This window comes from Argentina silus, assembly GCF_951799395.1.
Source record: "Argentina silus genome assembly, chromosome: 17".
NCBI classification, from domain to species: Eukaryota; Metazoa; Chordata; class Actinopteri; order Argentiniformes; family Argentinidae; genus Argentina; species Argentina silus.
Genome location: NC_139671.1, coordinates 11832398 through 11847945, shown reverse-complemented (window position 1 = coordinate 11847945; position 15548 = coordinate 11832398). Strand labels below are relative to the sequence as shown.

General features: G+C 42.5%; 2 protein-coding genes across 4 annotated transcripts; one reads left to right on the top strand and one right to left on the bottom strand.

The window, feature by feature from the left end:
• Window positions 1-1312: 1312 nt before the first annotated feature.
• On the top strand, window positions 1313-8673 carry napbb (N-ethylmaleimide-sensitive factor attachment protein, beta b; the record flags this gene model as incomplete). Of its 2 annotated transcripts, XM_083689176.1 has the most annotated exons (11): window positions 1313-1448; window positions 4050-4132; window positions 4402-4518; window positions 5450-5496; window positions 5844-5921; window positions 6116-6171; window positions 6266-6350; window positions 6492-6596; window positions 6708-6776; window positions 6864-6914; window positions 7116-8673. In XM_083689176.1, the coding sequence occupies 11 exons, from the start codon at window positions 1351-1353 to the stop codon at window positions 7215-7217; spliced, it is 891 nt and encodes a 296-aa protein (XP_083545302.1). In that variant the 3' UTR covers window positions 7218-8673. The 2 variants fall into 2 exon arrangements, with proteins under 2 accessions (XP_083545302.1, XP_083545301.1); XM_083689175.1 differs by lacking the exons at window positions 1313-1448; window positions 4050-4132; window positions 5450-5496 and having other exon boundaries at window positions 4411-4518.
• A 127-nt stretch (window positions 8674-8800) lies between these two features.
• Window positions 8801-13273, bottom strand: gzf1 (GDNF-inducible zinc finger protein 1). 2 transcript variants are annotated; one of them, XM_083688542.1, is made up of 8 exons: window positions 13216-13273; window positions 12329-12823; window positions 11815-11998; window positions 11455-11624; window positions 11123-11217; window positions 10858-11025; window positions 10343-10500; window positions 8801-10077 (listed from the first exon to the last, which is right to left on the bottom strand). In XM_083688542.1, exons 1-8 carry the CDS (start codon window positions 13227-13229, stop codon window positions 9313-9315), a joined length of 2049 nt encoding a protein of 682 aa, XP_083544668.1. In that variant the 5' UTR covers window positions 13230-13273; the 3' UTR covers window positions 8801-9312. The 2 variants fall into 2 exon arrangements, with proteins under 2 accessions (XP_083544668.1, XP_083544667.1); XM_083688541.1 differs by lacking the exon at window positions 13216-13273 and having other exon boundaries at window positions 12329-13182.
• Window positions 13274-15548: the final 2275 nt, after the last annotated feature.

Sequence of the window (15548 nt, the reverse complement as noted above, 5' to 3'; positions counted from 1 at the left end):
TTACCAACTACCACAGCTTATTCCTCTAGTCTGTCATAACTAACTCATTGAGATGTGCCTATACACAAAAATACATTCTGTTTGTTTATCTTCTTTTGTTTTTTTTACATACATCATGCTCTGTTGGCACTGCCAGGTAGTGTCCTGCACATAACCAAATGCTGGCATGGACAGGGTAGCTGTTATGTCATCACACTGCTATAACAAGTGAATATGAACTATCAACATGACACAGACACACACACACACTCCGATTTCTACCTCCACAAAGTACCTTGCATTATAAGCCCTTTAAACTACAAATCCCAGCAAAAGAACAATTAATTTAAAGGCCCTGTTACGTAATATTTCACGCCTTCACAAATACATTATTTAATTGACACATGTAGTTTCCCTGACATCTCCTGCAGGTACAGTAAGGTACATGTGTGAACCCTGTGTTCAGTTGGTCAACATGGGCATGGCTCCAGACAGGGTAGAGAATTACAGTATCAAAGCCTTCTACACTTTGGATATGTTATAGATATGGGAATAATAACTCTGTTACATGTAGTCAATTTAAAACCAAACAATGTAACTAACGTTGAACAAGTGGGCTGACCGACGAGTATGTAGGAGCAGCAGGTCTGAGGACAGAAGCAAGATACAGGTGAGAGAATGAGGACGACTGACTATGCAGAGAGAGGTGTGTTCATGGTATGATTTGGGCCTATATTCTCTGTGTTTTAGTGCCTCCTGCTGCTACTCAATGATGTAGCACATTGAGGATATAAAAACAGAATGGTAGATGTTGAGAGGCTTTGATAAACACAAGTTACACAACTAATTAGATTATTTATTTGTATTATTATTAAACCATTTAAAATTATAATCTGTAGGTATATAGTGCGGCCAAAGATCAGTAATTCAGAATGCAATATTTATTGATTAATTCGTGTGGTGATGGAATGATTGATGAGTTGGATCGAGCCTTCTATCGTTTCTGATATTAATATACATTTTAAAAACATTTTAAAAAAAATGTTATAGCTTCAATGAATCACAGAGTTTCATGAGGAGATGTCAGGGAAACTACATCTGTCAATTAAATAATGTATTTGTGAAGGCGTGAAATATTACGTAACAGGGCCTTTAAATTAATTGTTCTTTTGCTGGGATTTGTAGTTTAAAGGGCTTATAATGCAAGGTACTTTGTCTACAGAGACACTCAAAGTCCCATGACTAAAGCGACGGATGAGTCCACGCCTACGCGAGATAAAACCATCGACTAGCTAATCCGTCATTACTAGCCTCCTATGCGGGTAGTCTCATTCAACTCTGAGACAGCATTTGCACTATTATACTAAGAAAATGGACAACTCTGGAAAAGAAAAGGAAGCGATTCAGCTCATGGCTGATGCTGACAAGAAAGTGAAGTCTTCTGGCTCGTTCTTGGGAGGGATGTTTGGGTAAGAATACTGCAGCAAGAACGATAACAAACGGTACAGTACTAGCTGACTAGCTAAACTAGCTTGCTGTAGCTCGTCGTCAGCATGCAAACGCATAGGACACAGGGCTAACGTCAACTCATCCACAAGCAAGGACAATTATTTAGATTTGGCCAGCAATTTATTGAATCTCACAATCTTTTTGCTGAATTTCGCTTATTCTTTGAGATCAGTGTATGACACTGTCACTGACAGCAGCATCAACTACTACTAGCTAGCCTCGATTGTGGCTAGTAGCGAACATCTATGTAAACAACTAGCTGTCGAGGTCACGACTGTCTTGTCTTGGCCTGGGTCCATGCCGTATATCGTATGTATAGATAGTACGACCTAACGAGCTCATACGTCTTCTATGCCCGCCCAGGCAGTTTGTTAACAGGACAATCAGATTTATTCCTTCATGAAATTGTTGCAGTGAAGCTATATGCAGTATATTGCATTGGTTTCACCTGTAAGAGGAAGCTTTAGGCATCTTTATAGCCTAAACCATCAAGATTTAACTCAACATTTGTGTGTAAAGCACTGGGGATGCACCTCCATGATGGTGTCCATGTGCATGTATAAAGGCTATTTTTAAACTTTCAAATGTTTCAAGTTAGTGACATAATTGAAGCCAAGTAATTGGGTATGTGCAAGTATGACCAAAATATGTCAGTGTAACTGCAAATTGTAGTCCACTGCAATGCAGGTCAGTCAGGTTACAGCCCCATGGTGTATCTGCCAGGAGGCTCCCCTCAATTGGCTCCCTGCAGTGCCATGTCTCATATACACCACTGTCAGTGAATGAAGAGTCCCTCAAACACTGCTTTAGGTTGCTGTAAATATTAACTCTATGACCACTTGAGCTTCAATGTCCCTAGGCTATATGTCATGGATAGTAGGCTACATTTCGTAGAGTGGATGCACTGATAATATGCATTCAGTCCTGGGTTTCAGGGTGTCTTCTCGGCATAATGAGAACTCTCCTGAGGGGAAAGCTGTGGAGAGGTCGGCCCAGGTGTAAATCTGCCCTCCTTTATGTTTGGCCTCAGGGGAAAGCCTGTCAGCTGTGCTGTACGAGTGCCAAAGCCATTAAAGTATTGTATGTGAAAAGGATTGTGTAGGTTTGAGGTACAGTAGACCTGTGTGTGTGTGTGTGTGTGTGTGTGTGTGTGTGTGTGTGTGTGTGTGTGTGTGTGTGTGTGTGTGAGAGAGAGAGAGAGAGAGATTGTTTAAGTCTCCTTTCATCCATGCTATGGATGAAAATCCTTTAGCATTTTGCTCCCTCGCTGCTCTGACTAACTAGGCCACATAAAAACCTAGAAAGACAGTCAACTGAAACATCTGTCAAGCAAATGCAGGACGCCAGATTTCCTAGTATCTAGCCTAAAAAGGACCTGCCTAGTAGAGGGTCTAAGCTACACTCAGGTCTACACAGCTTTAGTAACCATGATGACGGCTTTCACACCAACACTGAAAGGTATGTTTTTGATTTGATAAATAGAAGCACTTTTAGCAGACAGAGAACCTTGATTTTCTTTCTAGCCAGGGAGGCTTAATATATCTTGCATGCTACACATGACATGCTTTCATGTTAACTGTTAATTGGTGGAGTAAGCCTTTGCAAAACCTCTGCTTTATCAGAGCACCCCTGTGGTCCTTTGCTCTGTTGTATTGATCTAGAAGCACTGTCAGAGAGGCATCTGAATTGCTAATTAGCAGCAGTGTACTGAGTGTCCTATTTATGTGTGTAATTTGACAGCATCCTGTCCCAAATTAAGGACATTGAGCACTGGTAGGCAGTAGGCAATGTCTCTGGAAAATGTATTCACTCAGTGTATGAAGACGTATGTCATGCACCTAAACCATAAACATGTTATTTCTTGAGTAGTCTCAATCTATATAATTTTGTGTGTGCATGTTTGTGTGTCCGTGCACAAATATACAGTGCCTTCGGAAAGTATTCAGACGCCTTCATTTTTTCCACATTTTGTTGTTATAAACTCAATTTACTTGGATTAAATTAAAATAATTTGCCATAAATCCACACACAATTCCCCAGAATGACAAAGCGAAAACAGGTTTTTAGAAATTTTAAATTGAGTCTATAACACAACAAAATGGGGAAAAAGTAAAGGGGTCTGAATACTTTCCGAAGGCATTGTAAGCCGTGACTCAGTACACTGCTCAAGGTGATCCCTGATGTGACCAGTCAGACACACAGACATTATGCAGATGACTAGAGGGGCCGTGGAATGTTCAGGGCATCTGTGCGACGATGTCATCCTCTCTCTGTGTGACTGTGCCTGTGATTGAACAACCTTTACATCATTACGACTCCAGGATATTCTCAGGGGTCACCCCTGGTTGTAGATCACAGAGGGAGAAATCCATAGAGCTGTCAAACATGTTGACGTCAGTGATGTTACTTCTGTAAGCTTAGTGAGATAAATGCAAAGCACTCGTGGTTTCTCTCTTTTCCGGTGTTGTTGCCCTCTCCTCTGTAATTTGGTATGAAAAACAGAATGATGTTTACTTGATCATTTATTGACGACCATGTTGTTTTCACTCGTTCTTTTCCAGCGGTGGACCTGGTAAAGTGGAGGAAGCCTGTGAGATGTATGCCAGGGCAGCCAACATGTTCAAGATGGCCAAGAACTGGAGCGGTGCGTTCCTGCTTACTTTCACACTGCTGAGGATAAACGTATATCATTTACATACACACTTGAAAGACTATGGCAGAGTGTGCTGCCCTCTTCTGGCGGAGTCATTGCGGTTTGTGTTTTTAGCCGAGTGATTCAAACTAATTGAATAGCACAACACTGTTTTGAGAGTGCCATGAGGGTGCAATGAATATGCTTTATGTTGAGGTTGAATTTAAGTGCGCGTGTGTGTGTGTGTGTGTGTGTGTGTGTGTGTGTGTTCCTCTCTCCAGCTGCTGGTAATGCATTCTGTCAGGCGGCTCGTCTCCACATGCAGCTCCAGAACAAACACGACTCCGCCACCAGCTTCATCGATGCAGGAAACGCTTTCAAGAAGGCCGACCCCAACGGTGAGACTGGCCGACATTGTTTAGTGTACGTTTCCCAGGGCTCATAGTCTCTGTCAGAGGATTCACACACCCAGCCGCGAACTGAGGCTCTGGAAGTGAAGGTGGCTCTACAGGGACACTTGTTCAGCCTGCTGTGCTGAGCTCCAGCTCCAGTGACTTGCTACAGAACTGCACCTCTCCTGCCTGCTAGTGTTGCAGTTATCAGGCCACACTGACTCACATCTGCTCTTTAGCGTATGACATGTAGGCCAACTAGCTGTTAGGCCTAACCTCTTATGTGCTATCATGCTGATGGTGATGAAAGTTGTTGATGACGGTGTTGTTGACAAATTGACCTTAAAAATTAAATAGTGTGGAGTTGCTCTCAGGTGCTCTGTCCTCTCTGCTCTGGTTATTAACTCTGGAGCAGTGGGGACCTGTAGGGTAGCATAGGTTAGTAGTTATTATCTGGGTTAATATTAATACACCTGCCTGCCACCAATGGTGATGTAATTATTCTGTACATCCCCCACCCCGACCATACTGTATACCCAGATTATAGACCACAAGGGAAAATGAGATTGGATATTATGTAATGTTTGTCTAACCCTAAAGCACATTTACTCAAATTGTCTTTACAATTATAGTACGATTTATTCGGGTTTGATACTATAACTAACAATACTGCATCTAGAGATGACAAGTCTGTGCCTACCACAAAAAAAGTAATTCTTCCTCCTTCTAGCATTGTGACTGCCAATGGCCCCTGGTCCTGGCATAGATTTATTTGTCTTATGATGACTAATGGATAGATGATTCACTTACTTAGACAAATGTATTTGTCGCTTTGGATAAAGGCGTATGCCTGCTAAATGTCAAAAATGTAAATGGTAACACATCATCGTCCTGTCAGTCTAACTCTTCCCTCCTCTTCCCTTACTGCTGCCAATAGAGGCTATCAAGTGCTTAAACGCAGCCATCGATATATACACAGACATGGTAAGACGCTCAGAGACTGACAGCTTCCATCTATGCAGTGCTCTTCAGTGGTCATAGCCGTACAGTCCATGGGCTTCATCTTCTGTGTTTGTCATGAGTCATCACAAGTGTTCACAAATGGCGGTTTGTTTACGCGGTCAGGAGCATTTTACCAGTTGGTGTAAACTAAAGCTCTGATAATGCGTTCGCTAGCTGTGAAACTCAGGATATAGAGTGTATGTAGCTGCTACCATACTTTCCATCTCTGGCCCATAGAGGATAATGTATTGTGTCAGTGTTAATAACTGGACTGGCTCCTCTGTTTAAACCCAATTAGTAATGATTCCTCTTCTGTTTTCCTCCTCCAGGGAAGATTCACCATCGCAGCCAAACACCACATCACCATCGCAGAGATCTACGAGTCAGAGATGGTGGATATCGAAAAGGTAGTGTGTGTGTGTGTGTGTGTGTGTGTGTGTGTGTGTGTGTGTGTGTTTGTTTCATAGTCTCATCTCATCATTGGTTGAATTATTACAATACTGTCGTTTTAGATTTTCATTGTAAATGCACCCTGTACTAATGTAACTTGGGTAACGGAAAGTTATAACAGTTATACCATCCTGTCTCTGTGTTCTTTTAGGCGATTGCCCACTATGAGCAGGCAGCAGACTACTACAAAGGAGAGGAATCTAACAGGTTGGCGTTATTAACTATGGTCATCATGCTTGAACTGAACTGTGTCTCTCTTCTGAGACACACACTTATCTGACACACTCTTCCTCTGACGCAGCTCTGCAAACAGATGTCTGCTGAAGGTGGGGTCCTACAGTGCTCAGTTGGAGCAGTACCCAAAGGCCATCGAGATCTATGAGCAGGTGTGTGTGTGTGTACATGCCTGCCTGCCTGCGTGCACATGCTTTTTTGTGTTTTGTATTTGCCAGTGATATCTCAATGACATCATTGTACACAGTGAATGGACAATGCTCTAAAATCTGTCCTTGTTTGGGTGTGTCCAGGTTGGAGCTAACACCATGGACAACCCCTTGCTGAAATACAGCGCCAAAGAGTACTTCTTCAAAGCCTCCCTATGCCACTTTATTGTGGATGAGCTGAACGCTAAGGTGAGTTCCACCCGTCTCTAAACCAGAAGATGCAGTCCCAGTGTTTGTGATGACAATCATGCAGTGCTCTAATGTGAAGTTAAATGATGTTCACTCCTATCACGTCTGCAGCTTGCGGTTGAGAAGTACGAAGAGATGTTCCCAGCCTTCTCAGACTCCAGAGAGTGCAAGCTGTTGAAGGTACAGTGTATGGTTGTAGAATGAATCTTAATCGATTCGTTTAACTGTCTGTTACCATTACCAACCATTACTGCCTCTGTTTCGCAGAAACTCCTGGAGGCTCACGAGGAACAGAGCTGTGAAGCCTTCACAGAGGCAGTAAGTCTCCATATCTGATACCCCATTGCAGCCTAGGGTCTCAAACTGGGTCTTTTGTTTTTGTTTCAAATAAGGCTTCATCTCATATATTTACTAATAGTTACCTCATCTTATGTCTTTATTTATAGTAATAAACAGGTTCATCTCATCATTAATCTCAATACTCTCATTAATCTCATCTCTCTCTCTCTCTCCTCTCAGGTAAAGGAGTTTGACTCCATCTCCCGCTTGGACCAGTGGCACACCACCATGCTGTTGCGCATCAAGAAGACCATCCAAGGTGACGAGGGGGACCTGAAGTGAGGCTACACCCGGGAGGAACACATCCCAGCAGAGGAACTCATCACGGCATGCCACCCCTCTCCACCACCACCACCACCACCATCATCCTCACTCATCATGTATTGTTTTTGTGCAATGACTCAGACCAGGTCCTCCATACAGTATGCCCAGTTAGAACTGCTGCCATGTTCATAGAGGATCTGTAGAAGAGTCAACTTTGTCATTCCGAATGTTCTACTGAATTATATTCTATAAAGTTATGTCTGTGCTCTTGTATTGACATCTCCAAACCGAGTTAGGATGTTGTTGATCCTCCGTGACACCTCTTTTTGGAGGATGGCTATGTGTTTCCCTTTTTAGTTATGAGTAAGCCAGGAGGTTTCTGAGAAGTGAAGGGTGTAGATGTGTTCCACTAAGGCGTAACCACAATGTTAGTATTGAGAGCCAGAACTGCATGATTTGTACAGTTGTAATTACTCTATAGGCTGAGCAGATGTGACTTCTTTTTATCTATGAATTAGTATTGGAATATATATTTAACGATTACTTTTATTATTTGTAACACACATTTTTAATTTATGAACATAGATTATGAGATTTGTATTCATAGTATCTGTTTGGCCTCCAGTGAATGGAAAACAAAAATCACACCATGATTTATATGTCAAAAACACGCCTTATACAAAGTTATTCCAGTCTGGAGATGACAATGAAATGCTCTGCCTGTTCATATCTGATACTCACTACAGTAAAAAAGCAAGGCTATTCTTGTTCATAAAATGGCAATTGATACATTAAATTGAGAGTCTTACCATAATTCAAACATGGTTCAAAGGCATATCGGAAATGTGGTTTCCTAATACTGTAAATAATGTATAACTATTATTTATAATTCTGTATTATTTATGGAGGTGATCTACAAACAGTGTTGGTGAAGCTACTCTGAAAATGTATCAAACTAAATTACCAATTACTTTACAAGGAGAGAACTACACTAAAGAGAGAAATATAGTTTGTCAAACCAAAGCTACTGCAAAAAACAAGTGAGGTGGCGCAAAGTGGGGAGACATTGAAGCCGTGAGGGAAGAAATAGTGGTAACATTTGAAATTCAAAGGCCAAAACAGTTACATGTGTTATTTGTTATCTTTTTTTTGTTTTAGGAAAAAATTTAATGAGTTCTGACAATTCTCTCGGTGTGATCCATCTTGATGTGCTATGTATCGTGTTGTGAATTTGTAATCATTGTGAAGGTTAACTGTGGTGCACTTTTCACTATAGTAGGGCCACTAGCAGAGCATGTCATTGTGTGTAATTCATAGTGTCGTGCAACATTTACTCGTGCGTATACTACTGCACCAAGGTTTTTACGAGGCCATCCAGAGTCACGGGGCAATCAACATGCATATCAAGCTTCTGTCATTCAGACAGAATAGTGTTGGGTTTTTTTTGTCTCTGTCTGCAAATGGACTGTAATAAAGGCATATCTATCACCGTGTCTCTTTGGTGTATTCTCTTATGTCTCAGATGTGAGTGATGTTGGTGCAATGGATTAATGACAGTTGGTTTGACTTTTTATTATACATTAGCAAATATTCCAGGAAATTACTGCAATTTACAATGTCATTTCAATGATAATTTGAAAGCCGGCAGACATTTCTTATATTAATACTGTGTAAAGCATTGTCTCCCAAGGATGTGCAACAGAGCTGTTATGTACTGATACTATAAGACTAGAGTACTGTATATACACATTGCCCACAGGTCATGAGTTTGAATGTAGTCACTGTGGTTGCATCGCCAAAGAAAAGGACATATCAGACACAGTAACGCACACACACACAGCTCTAGCTGTAGGCTAACACTGCACAGGTTGGTTTCGATGGTCATGTATGCTTTAATTTGAAGAGTAAAGTACTCAAGAAAAAACTGAAAAGGAGAAGTTAAGTTACTGAGATAAAATGATATAAAGAAACTGATAACTAATAGCAGTTCATTTCCAACGTACAGGTAGGTCAAAAACCTACCTCAGCCAGGTCAAAGACAGACAGAAAGAAAGAATGACAAATGAAAATGGATTCGGACCCAAATACACAGTACATTCAACCATAGGCTATGCTACACCGCACCATCTTCAGTGGAGACTTCCATTGCTTCCACAACAGCAGTATCCTCGGCTGTGCTGTGGTGTCCATGAGTGGGGATAGTAGGTGTCTGTTCCTCATCTGTCTCCATTTCTGATGCCTGTGCTGTAACACACTCCTCCTCAGAGACACAAGTGCTCTCTGCAACTGCCGCAACATCAGGATCCATAATGGCCGTCTCTAAAGCTGGCCCAGCCACTGAAACCGGAGCCAAAATGGTTTGCGAGACCGCAGTTTCCAGCACAGAAGCAGTCGAAACAGTGGAGTTGTCCAAAACTGGGGTCAATATGGCCCCAGAGACGGTGACTGGGACAGATAGAGTTACAGGGCCAGAGAGAGAGGAGGAGGAGACAGGGATGGAGTGAGCCATAGAGACAGGGATGGAGAAGGGGACAGAGACAGTGGAGCCATCCAGGGTGATGACACTAGCCCCTGTACTGTCAGTGGTGACAATGGGCTGGAGCTGGGTCCCTACAGGGACCTCAGTTTGGATGACTGTGAAGCCCTCCAGGGAGGTGTGGCTGACCAGGGCAATGGTGCCGGGACCACCCCAGTCTCCATGGAGGGTGATGTGCTCAGTCGGCACTATCACCTGGGGCTGACCTCCACCCCCACTCTGCTCTCCAGCCCCAGTCTTCTGTTGTTTAACCTTGGGCGAGGATTTGGGCTTCTTGGCACCCTCCATATTGTCCTTGAGAACCACCAGGTAGTTCTTCCAGGGAGTGTCTTTGTCGTGAGTCTGTGGATGACAAGAGTATGTTTTACAGAATTACACTTTTTTTCTACCAGTAACTAAGTCAGACATGTTAGTAATGTCCCCAAGAAGAACACATCATACCATACAAGGACACAAGTGAAGTGAGAAACACTGATATCAGTTATCCCATAGTTCTGTATAAAAGCTGGGGTTTAAATTACAGCAGAGCCTTTGAATATATATATCACTCTACTTTGGGAAACAACGAGAAGAAGAGTGAATGGAGCTCTGACAGTGTTTCTCTCACCATGGTGTGCCTGCGGACAGTGGATTTGTCTGTGAAGGTGCGGTTGCAGAGGCCACACATGTAGGGCTTCTCTCCAGTGTGGATCCGCTGGTGCCTCTGGAGGGCATTCAGCTGGGTGAACTGCTTATCACAGTTTGTACAGCAGTACGGACGCTCGCCTGCCAGAGGAATGGGACAAACAACATACTGAGGTCAGATAAGAGTCAGGGGACAACAGATGCCTCACAAAATATTTAGGAGGGCTGGAGGGCTCATACAGGAGGGAAGGGACAGTTAATTCACAAGCAACTACAATAAGGCTGTATAAAAACAAGCAAAACAGTCAAATTTGCGATTGTTTCCTCCCCCCTACAGTGACACTGTCATATCAACACATATGTTTGCTTGCATGGCATAATATATACCTTGTGTTCATACGTAACGTATTTAATGTGAAAATAAACATTTAGTGCAAGGTCATGTTTCAGTGCAAGGTCATGTTTCAGTGCAAGGTCATGTTACGGTGGTAACAGTACCTGTGTGTATTTTCAGATGCTGGTGGAGGGAGTTTCTTTGAGCAAACGCCCGACCACACTGTTCACACTTGTAGGGCTTAGACCCCGTGTGGATTCTGGAGTGATGTTTCAGGTATTCTTTGGATGCAAAGCTCTTCCCACAGCTCTCACACATGAAAGGCTTCTCTCCTAGGAGACAAAAACATAGTGTTGTTTAGTCTATGGATACAGTGTACACATTCTCACAAGTCTTTTTTGGTAGGATTCGGGTAGCGAGATGCTTTACCTGTGTGGCACCTCTTATGATAGGACAGCATGTGGTTCTGGGTGAACCTGGCATCACACTGGTCACAGGCAAACGGCTTCTCTCCAGTGTGGGTCCTGACATAAATAGAAATATTGATAGAAATTGTAGCCTTCATTTCAGACAGGACATTACATCAGGCACAAGACATACTATATTTCCTTTAACTGTATTATTTAGCTGAATATTGTGAATACAAAGTGAATACAATCATCTGTTTCACTTGTGTGCAGAGATTTTTGTGTGCAGGCACTTTCAATCCAGGTTTGATCAGGTTTATGATTATATTGGACATGAGTGAGGAATAACATTACCGGCGGTGTGTTGTCAGAGCAGAGCTTTGGGAGAACTTGGCGTCACAGTCGGTGCACTTGTAGGGCTTGTCCCCTGTGTGTATTCTCTCATGCAGCGTGAGGGCTGTTCTGGAGCTGAGCGGCTTGCTACAGATGGTACAGATGTGCCGCTGCCCACCACCCTCGTGCACCTAGATGTACAACAGAATAGATAGATCTTTAGTGTCCCAATGGGCAATCTGTTACAAATAGACATTGGAATACATAATGAATTCACCAAATAATACATATATTATGACACAGAATACACATACATCATCCAAGAAGAGACCTACTACATAGTGCTCAAATAGCAGTCCAAATGATCGAATGTGCCATTACCTGCCGCTGATGGCGTATCACGTCCTTCTTGCGTTTGAAGGTCTTGGTGCAGACATCGCAGGGGAAGAGCCTCTCATCGCTGTGCACGTGTTTCTGGTGGATCTTCAGGTTGCCACGGTTAGCGAAGGTCTGTTGGCAGGTGTCACATTTGTACGTAATCTCTTCCTGGACGCCATGACTCATGCTGGTAATAATGATCGTAGGAACAGATTGCATTAATATGGTATGTTGCTATTGTTTTCCATGGTGTCACAGTGGTAGGTCACGTATGGTACTGACAATACTGTTATTCAACATGGTCAATTTGCACACTTTCATCCATAACTCAAATCCAGAAACGTAACGCTGTAAGAAGCACATGCTCCAACCAACTGAGCCATCGGAAACCAAAATAATAATAATAATGGATTACATTTTCATTGCTATTTTCCAACTGCTCAAAATGTGCATTGGGAGGAGTTAAGTCACCTCATCCACCAAATACATCAAACCAATGCGTGATCCCACCACCCACCTAATGTGCTTCAGGTAGCTCTTCTCGTAGAGGAACGTCCGCTGGCACTTCTCACACTTGTACTGGGTGTGTCCCCGCTTGGATGTTATATTACTTGCCCTCCCATCCTCCCCATCTTCCTCCCCCTCTGTGAGTTGGAACAGTGGGTCATCAGCATCTTCAGGGTCATCATCAGGTATGTCGTCCTGGTCCTCAGCATCTGATGAATTCAAAGTCACATCCATCTCTGTGTATGCACTGAGTAGCTCTGGCAGAGTCTCATCCCCCCGTGTGTCGTCAGGTATATCCTGATGGCTGGTATTCTCCAGCGACTCCTCCTTGCTCTGGTCTTTCATTTTCCTCATATACTTCTTTTTGGGAATGTCGACGAAGACCTTACGGCCTGCTAGCCTGTTGCTCAGCCTTCTGCTTAGGACTTCGGATTTGACTCCTGTTTCTTCTTCAGCTGTAGCCTTAACTTTCACTCTTTTAGGAATTCCCTCCCACCTTTTTGATCTAGTTGGAGAGATAAACGCCTTCAGTTTCCTAACTCGGTTAGTTGGTGCGTTCTTAACACTATCCAAACCTGCCTCCATATCTTGTGATGTTTCTTTTCCATGCACACTTGAGCCTCCTGCATTCAAAGCCAAACTGCAAATCTCTGTTAGCTCCTTACAGTCTAACAGTATCGCCACTTCATGAATGTCACCAATCTTGTCTTTAGCCACTTTCAGTTTACCAGTGTATACATATTCCAAAAATGTGGCAAAATCAGTGGTTCGCATATTCGTCAGGAATAATTTGTTTAGTGCATCTTGGTTGAGGAGAATGCCCTTAAAGTAGCCACTGGATGCAGCCAGCACCACTTGGTGGACCTCAAACTCCTCCAGCTCCCCATGGAAGTCTACCTGAACAGTGACATCACACAGGTGTCCTTGTAGCCTCAGCTGATGCATGGACTCAAGCAGGTCACCATGGTGGCATTTAGAGGAGAGCTGAACCACTTGATCACTCATGGTTCCTTGACACTGTTTGGTAAACAAAAAAATATGGGAAAGGTTGACCAAATCAATCAATCAAACGTGTGGGCAGCTGCCACTGACTACAGTGCCTACTTTTCAATTAAATTGAACTAGGCCCAGATATATATGACTGACAACTACATAGCTTGAACTGCAGTTGTCCTATCTGGATGCAGTATGACTACAACGGTAAGAGATTGTATGACTATGGTATGATCATGATGACCCACAAGCCAGAGAGATGTGTTGTTGTTGTCACATTAGCTGTGTATGTGGCTAGTTGTTTAGATGTTAGCAAGCTAACACACTGGGTGCGAGTGCTTGTATTGTTTTGAATTGAACAGGTTACGTTGACAATCTGGCAGAATTATTATTTAGCTCAGCTAAATATTTAGCTCAGCAACACATTATAGCTAGCCGTGGTGACAAGTCCAGCTAAAAACAATCAGCAATCAGCTTATCAGTTTGGCTTACAGCTAGTTATTAATTCCCAAGCTTATAGCAAGCAACCGAGTTAGCATAGCAAGCTAGCTAGCTTGAGAACATAAGGAAATAATGAATATATCCCAAAATTCGTAGAGCGAAAAGAAAATATGCCCTTTATTTGAAGGCATATTTTCTGTTCTAGTGTATCAGTTACAGCGGAATATGTGCAATGAGCGTGTACGCATCTCTAGTGTTCTTACCGTAAGCTCGGTAAAATGGCAGCCCTTCACAAATGCAGCACGTCGAAAGTATTTCCTGTAAAATGTGCACCTGAAATTGGGGCCCCAGTACAGCTAGGGATCAGTTCTCCTTACATTTTACCATTGGATGAGCGACACGACACTAAACAAATAACTGAATGAAATACAGCAAAAATAAACACAACATTTCTACCAGTTTTGGAGCTATGAAATGTGTTTTGTCAAATATAGCCCATATATATCTTTACTTTTCAAATGTTCAAAATGAACTAATGCAATTATGGATATTACCCCAGTTATTTACAAAAAACCTATATAGATCAGTGTTTTATCAGAGAGACACCTTATGAGATATGTTATCCATTAGGCCTTTGCATCGAACTTTGATATTTTTTATTTTGAAAATGTACCTAAGGTTAGTTACCTAAGGTCATAGGGAGCTTCTGTTGACTTTACAAAGCTTGAAATTCAGAAATATATAACTGAATTGATCTTAACTGTATTTCTCCTCAGTGACCACATGATGGCGCTAGTGTCATGTATTTCAAGATATGCCATCATAGAGGGCTGGCAGAAATAGGTTTGATTTGCAATCTGCAGATACCTACCGAACTGATCTCTAAAGACCCAAATTAACTGTTACACACTAACCTAGACCAATTGATATCTCAAACTGTTTCAAGCCCATATAAATTAATCCTTTGTCTAAATGTATGCCTAAACCTGCAATGAAAATCAAGAGAGATACAGTAAGATCATTAGATTCATGACATGATGAGACTAGCTTTTATTATAACATTTTCATATCTAATTCAGTTTAACGGTTACATTTATTTTCTTCCCAAAACCCATAACAAGGCAATATCTATTTAGTATTACTATTTCTACCCTAGATCCCTTACAAATGTATGATGACGTTTCTGGAGTCAAATGTAGATGTCTAAGAGGGACAACAAAAAAGTCAGAAGCCTTCAGAGGTTATTCCACTTGAATGCAGTCCAACCCACAAATCGGGCACGCAGATTTCTGAATGTTTGCTGTCATTCCAAGGCTGTATGCTGCTAAGCTACTTGAGGATTCACTAGGGGCCTGTGCAGTTGCCAAGGCTTTTTTATTGACAGAGGAAATCCATATACCTTACATTTCCCTTAATGAGTTCTGCAAGCGCACAGGCTCTTCCGGTGACTCATACGGCTCTCCTGTGGACCGGAGCTGGTTTTCAGCTCAAGTCTGGAGCCCAGCCACCACGTCTGCCTGACTACCGCCACCCCCCTCCCCTCTAATAGACACACACATGCACACACACACACACACACACACACACACACACACACACACACACACACACAGACACACAGACACACAGACACACACACACACACATACACACACACACACACACACATGCTGTACAACCTGCACTCTCTGACCCAGTTCAGGGATGGCTTTGCATTAATGATATGGTGCAAAATAGAAGTGAGGTTTTGCTGAATTTAATCATATGTAATTCAAGGATAGCTTGCCATAGGACAC

Excerpts from the sequence above, each read along its gene's own strand:
- gzf1 (XM_083688541.1), bottom strand. The coding sequence starts at position 13,092 with ATGCGAACCACTGATTTTGCCACATTTTTGGAATATGTATACACTGGT. Across the intron at positions 11,026-11,122 it reads TCATAAGAGGTGCCACACAG|GAGAGAAGCCTTTCATGTGT; the intron begins GTAAAGCATCTC and ends TTTGTCTCCTAG. Across the intron at positions 10,501-10,857 it reads GCATCTGAAAATACACACAG|GCGAGCGTCCGTACTGCTGT; the intron begins GTACTGTTACCA and ends TTCCTCTGGCAG.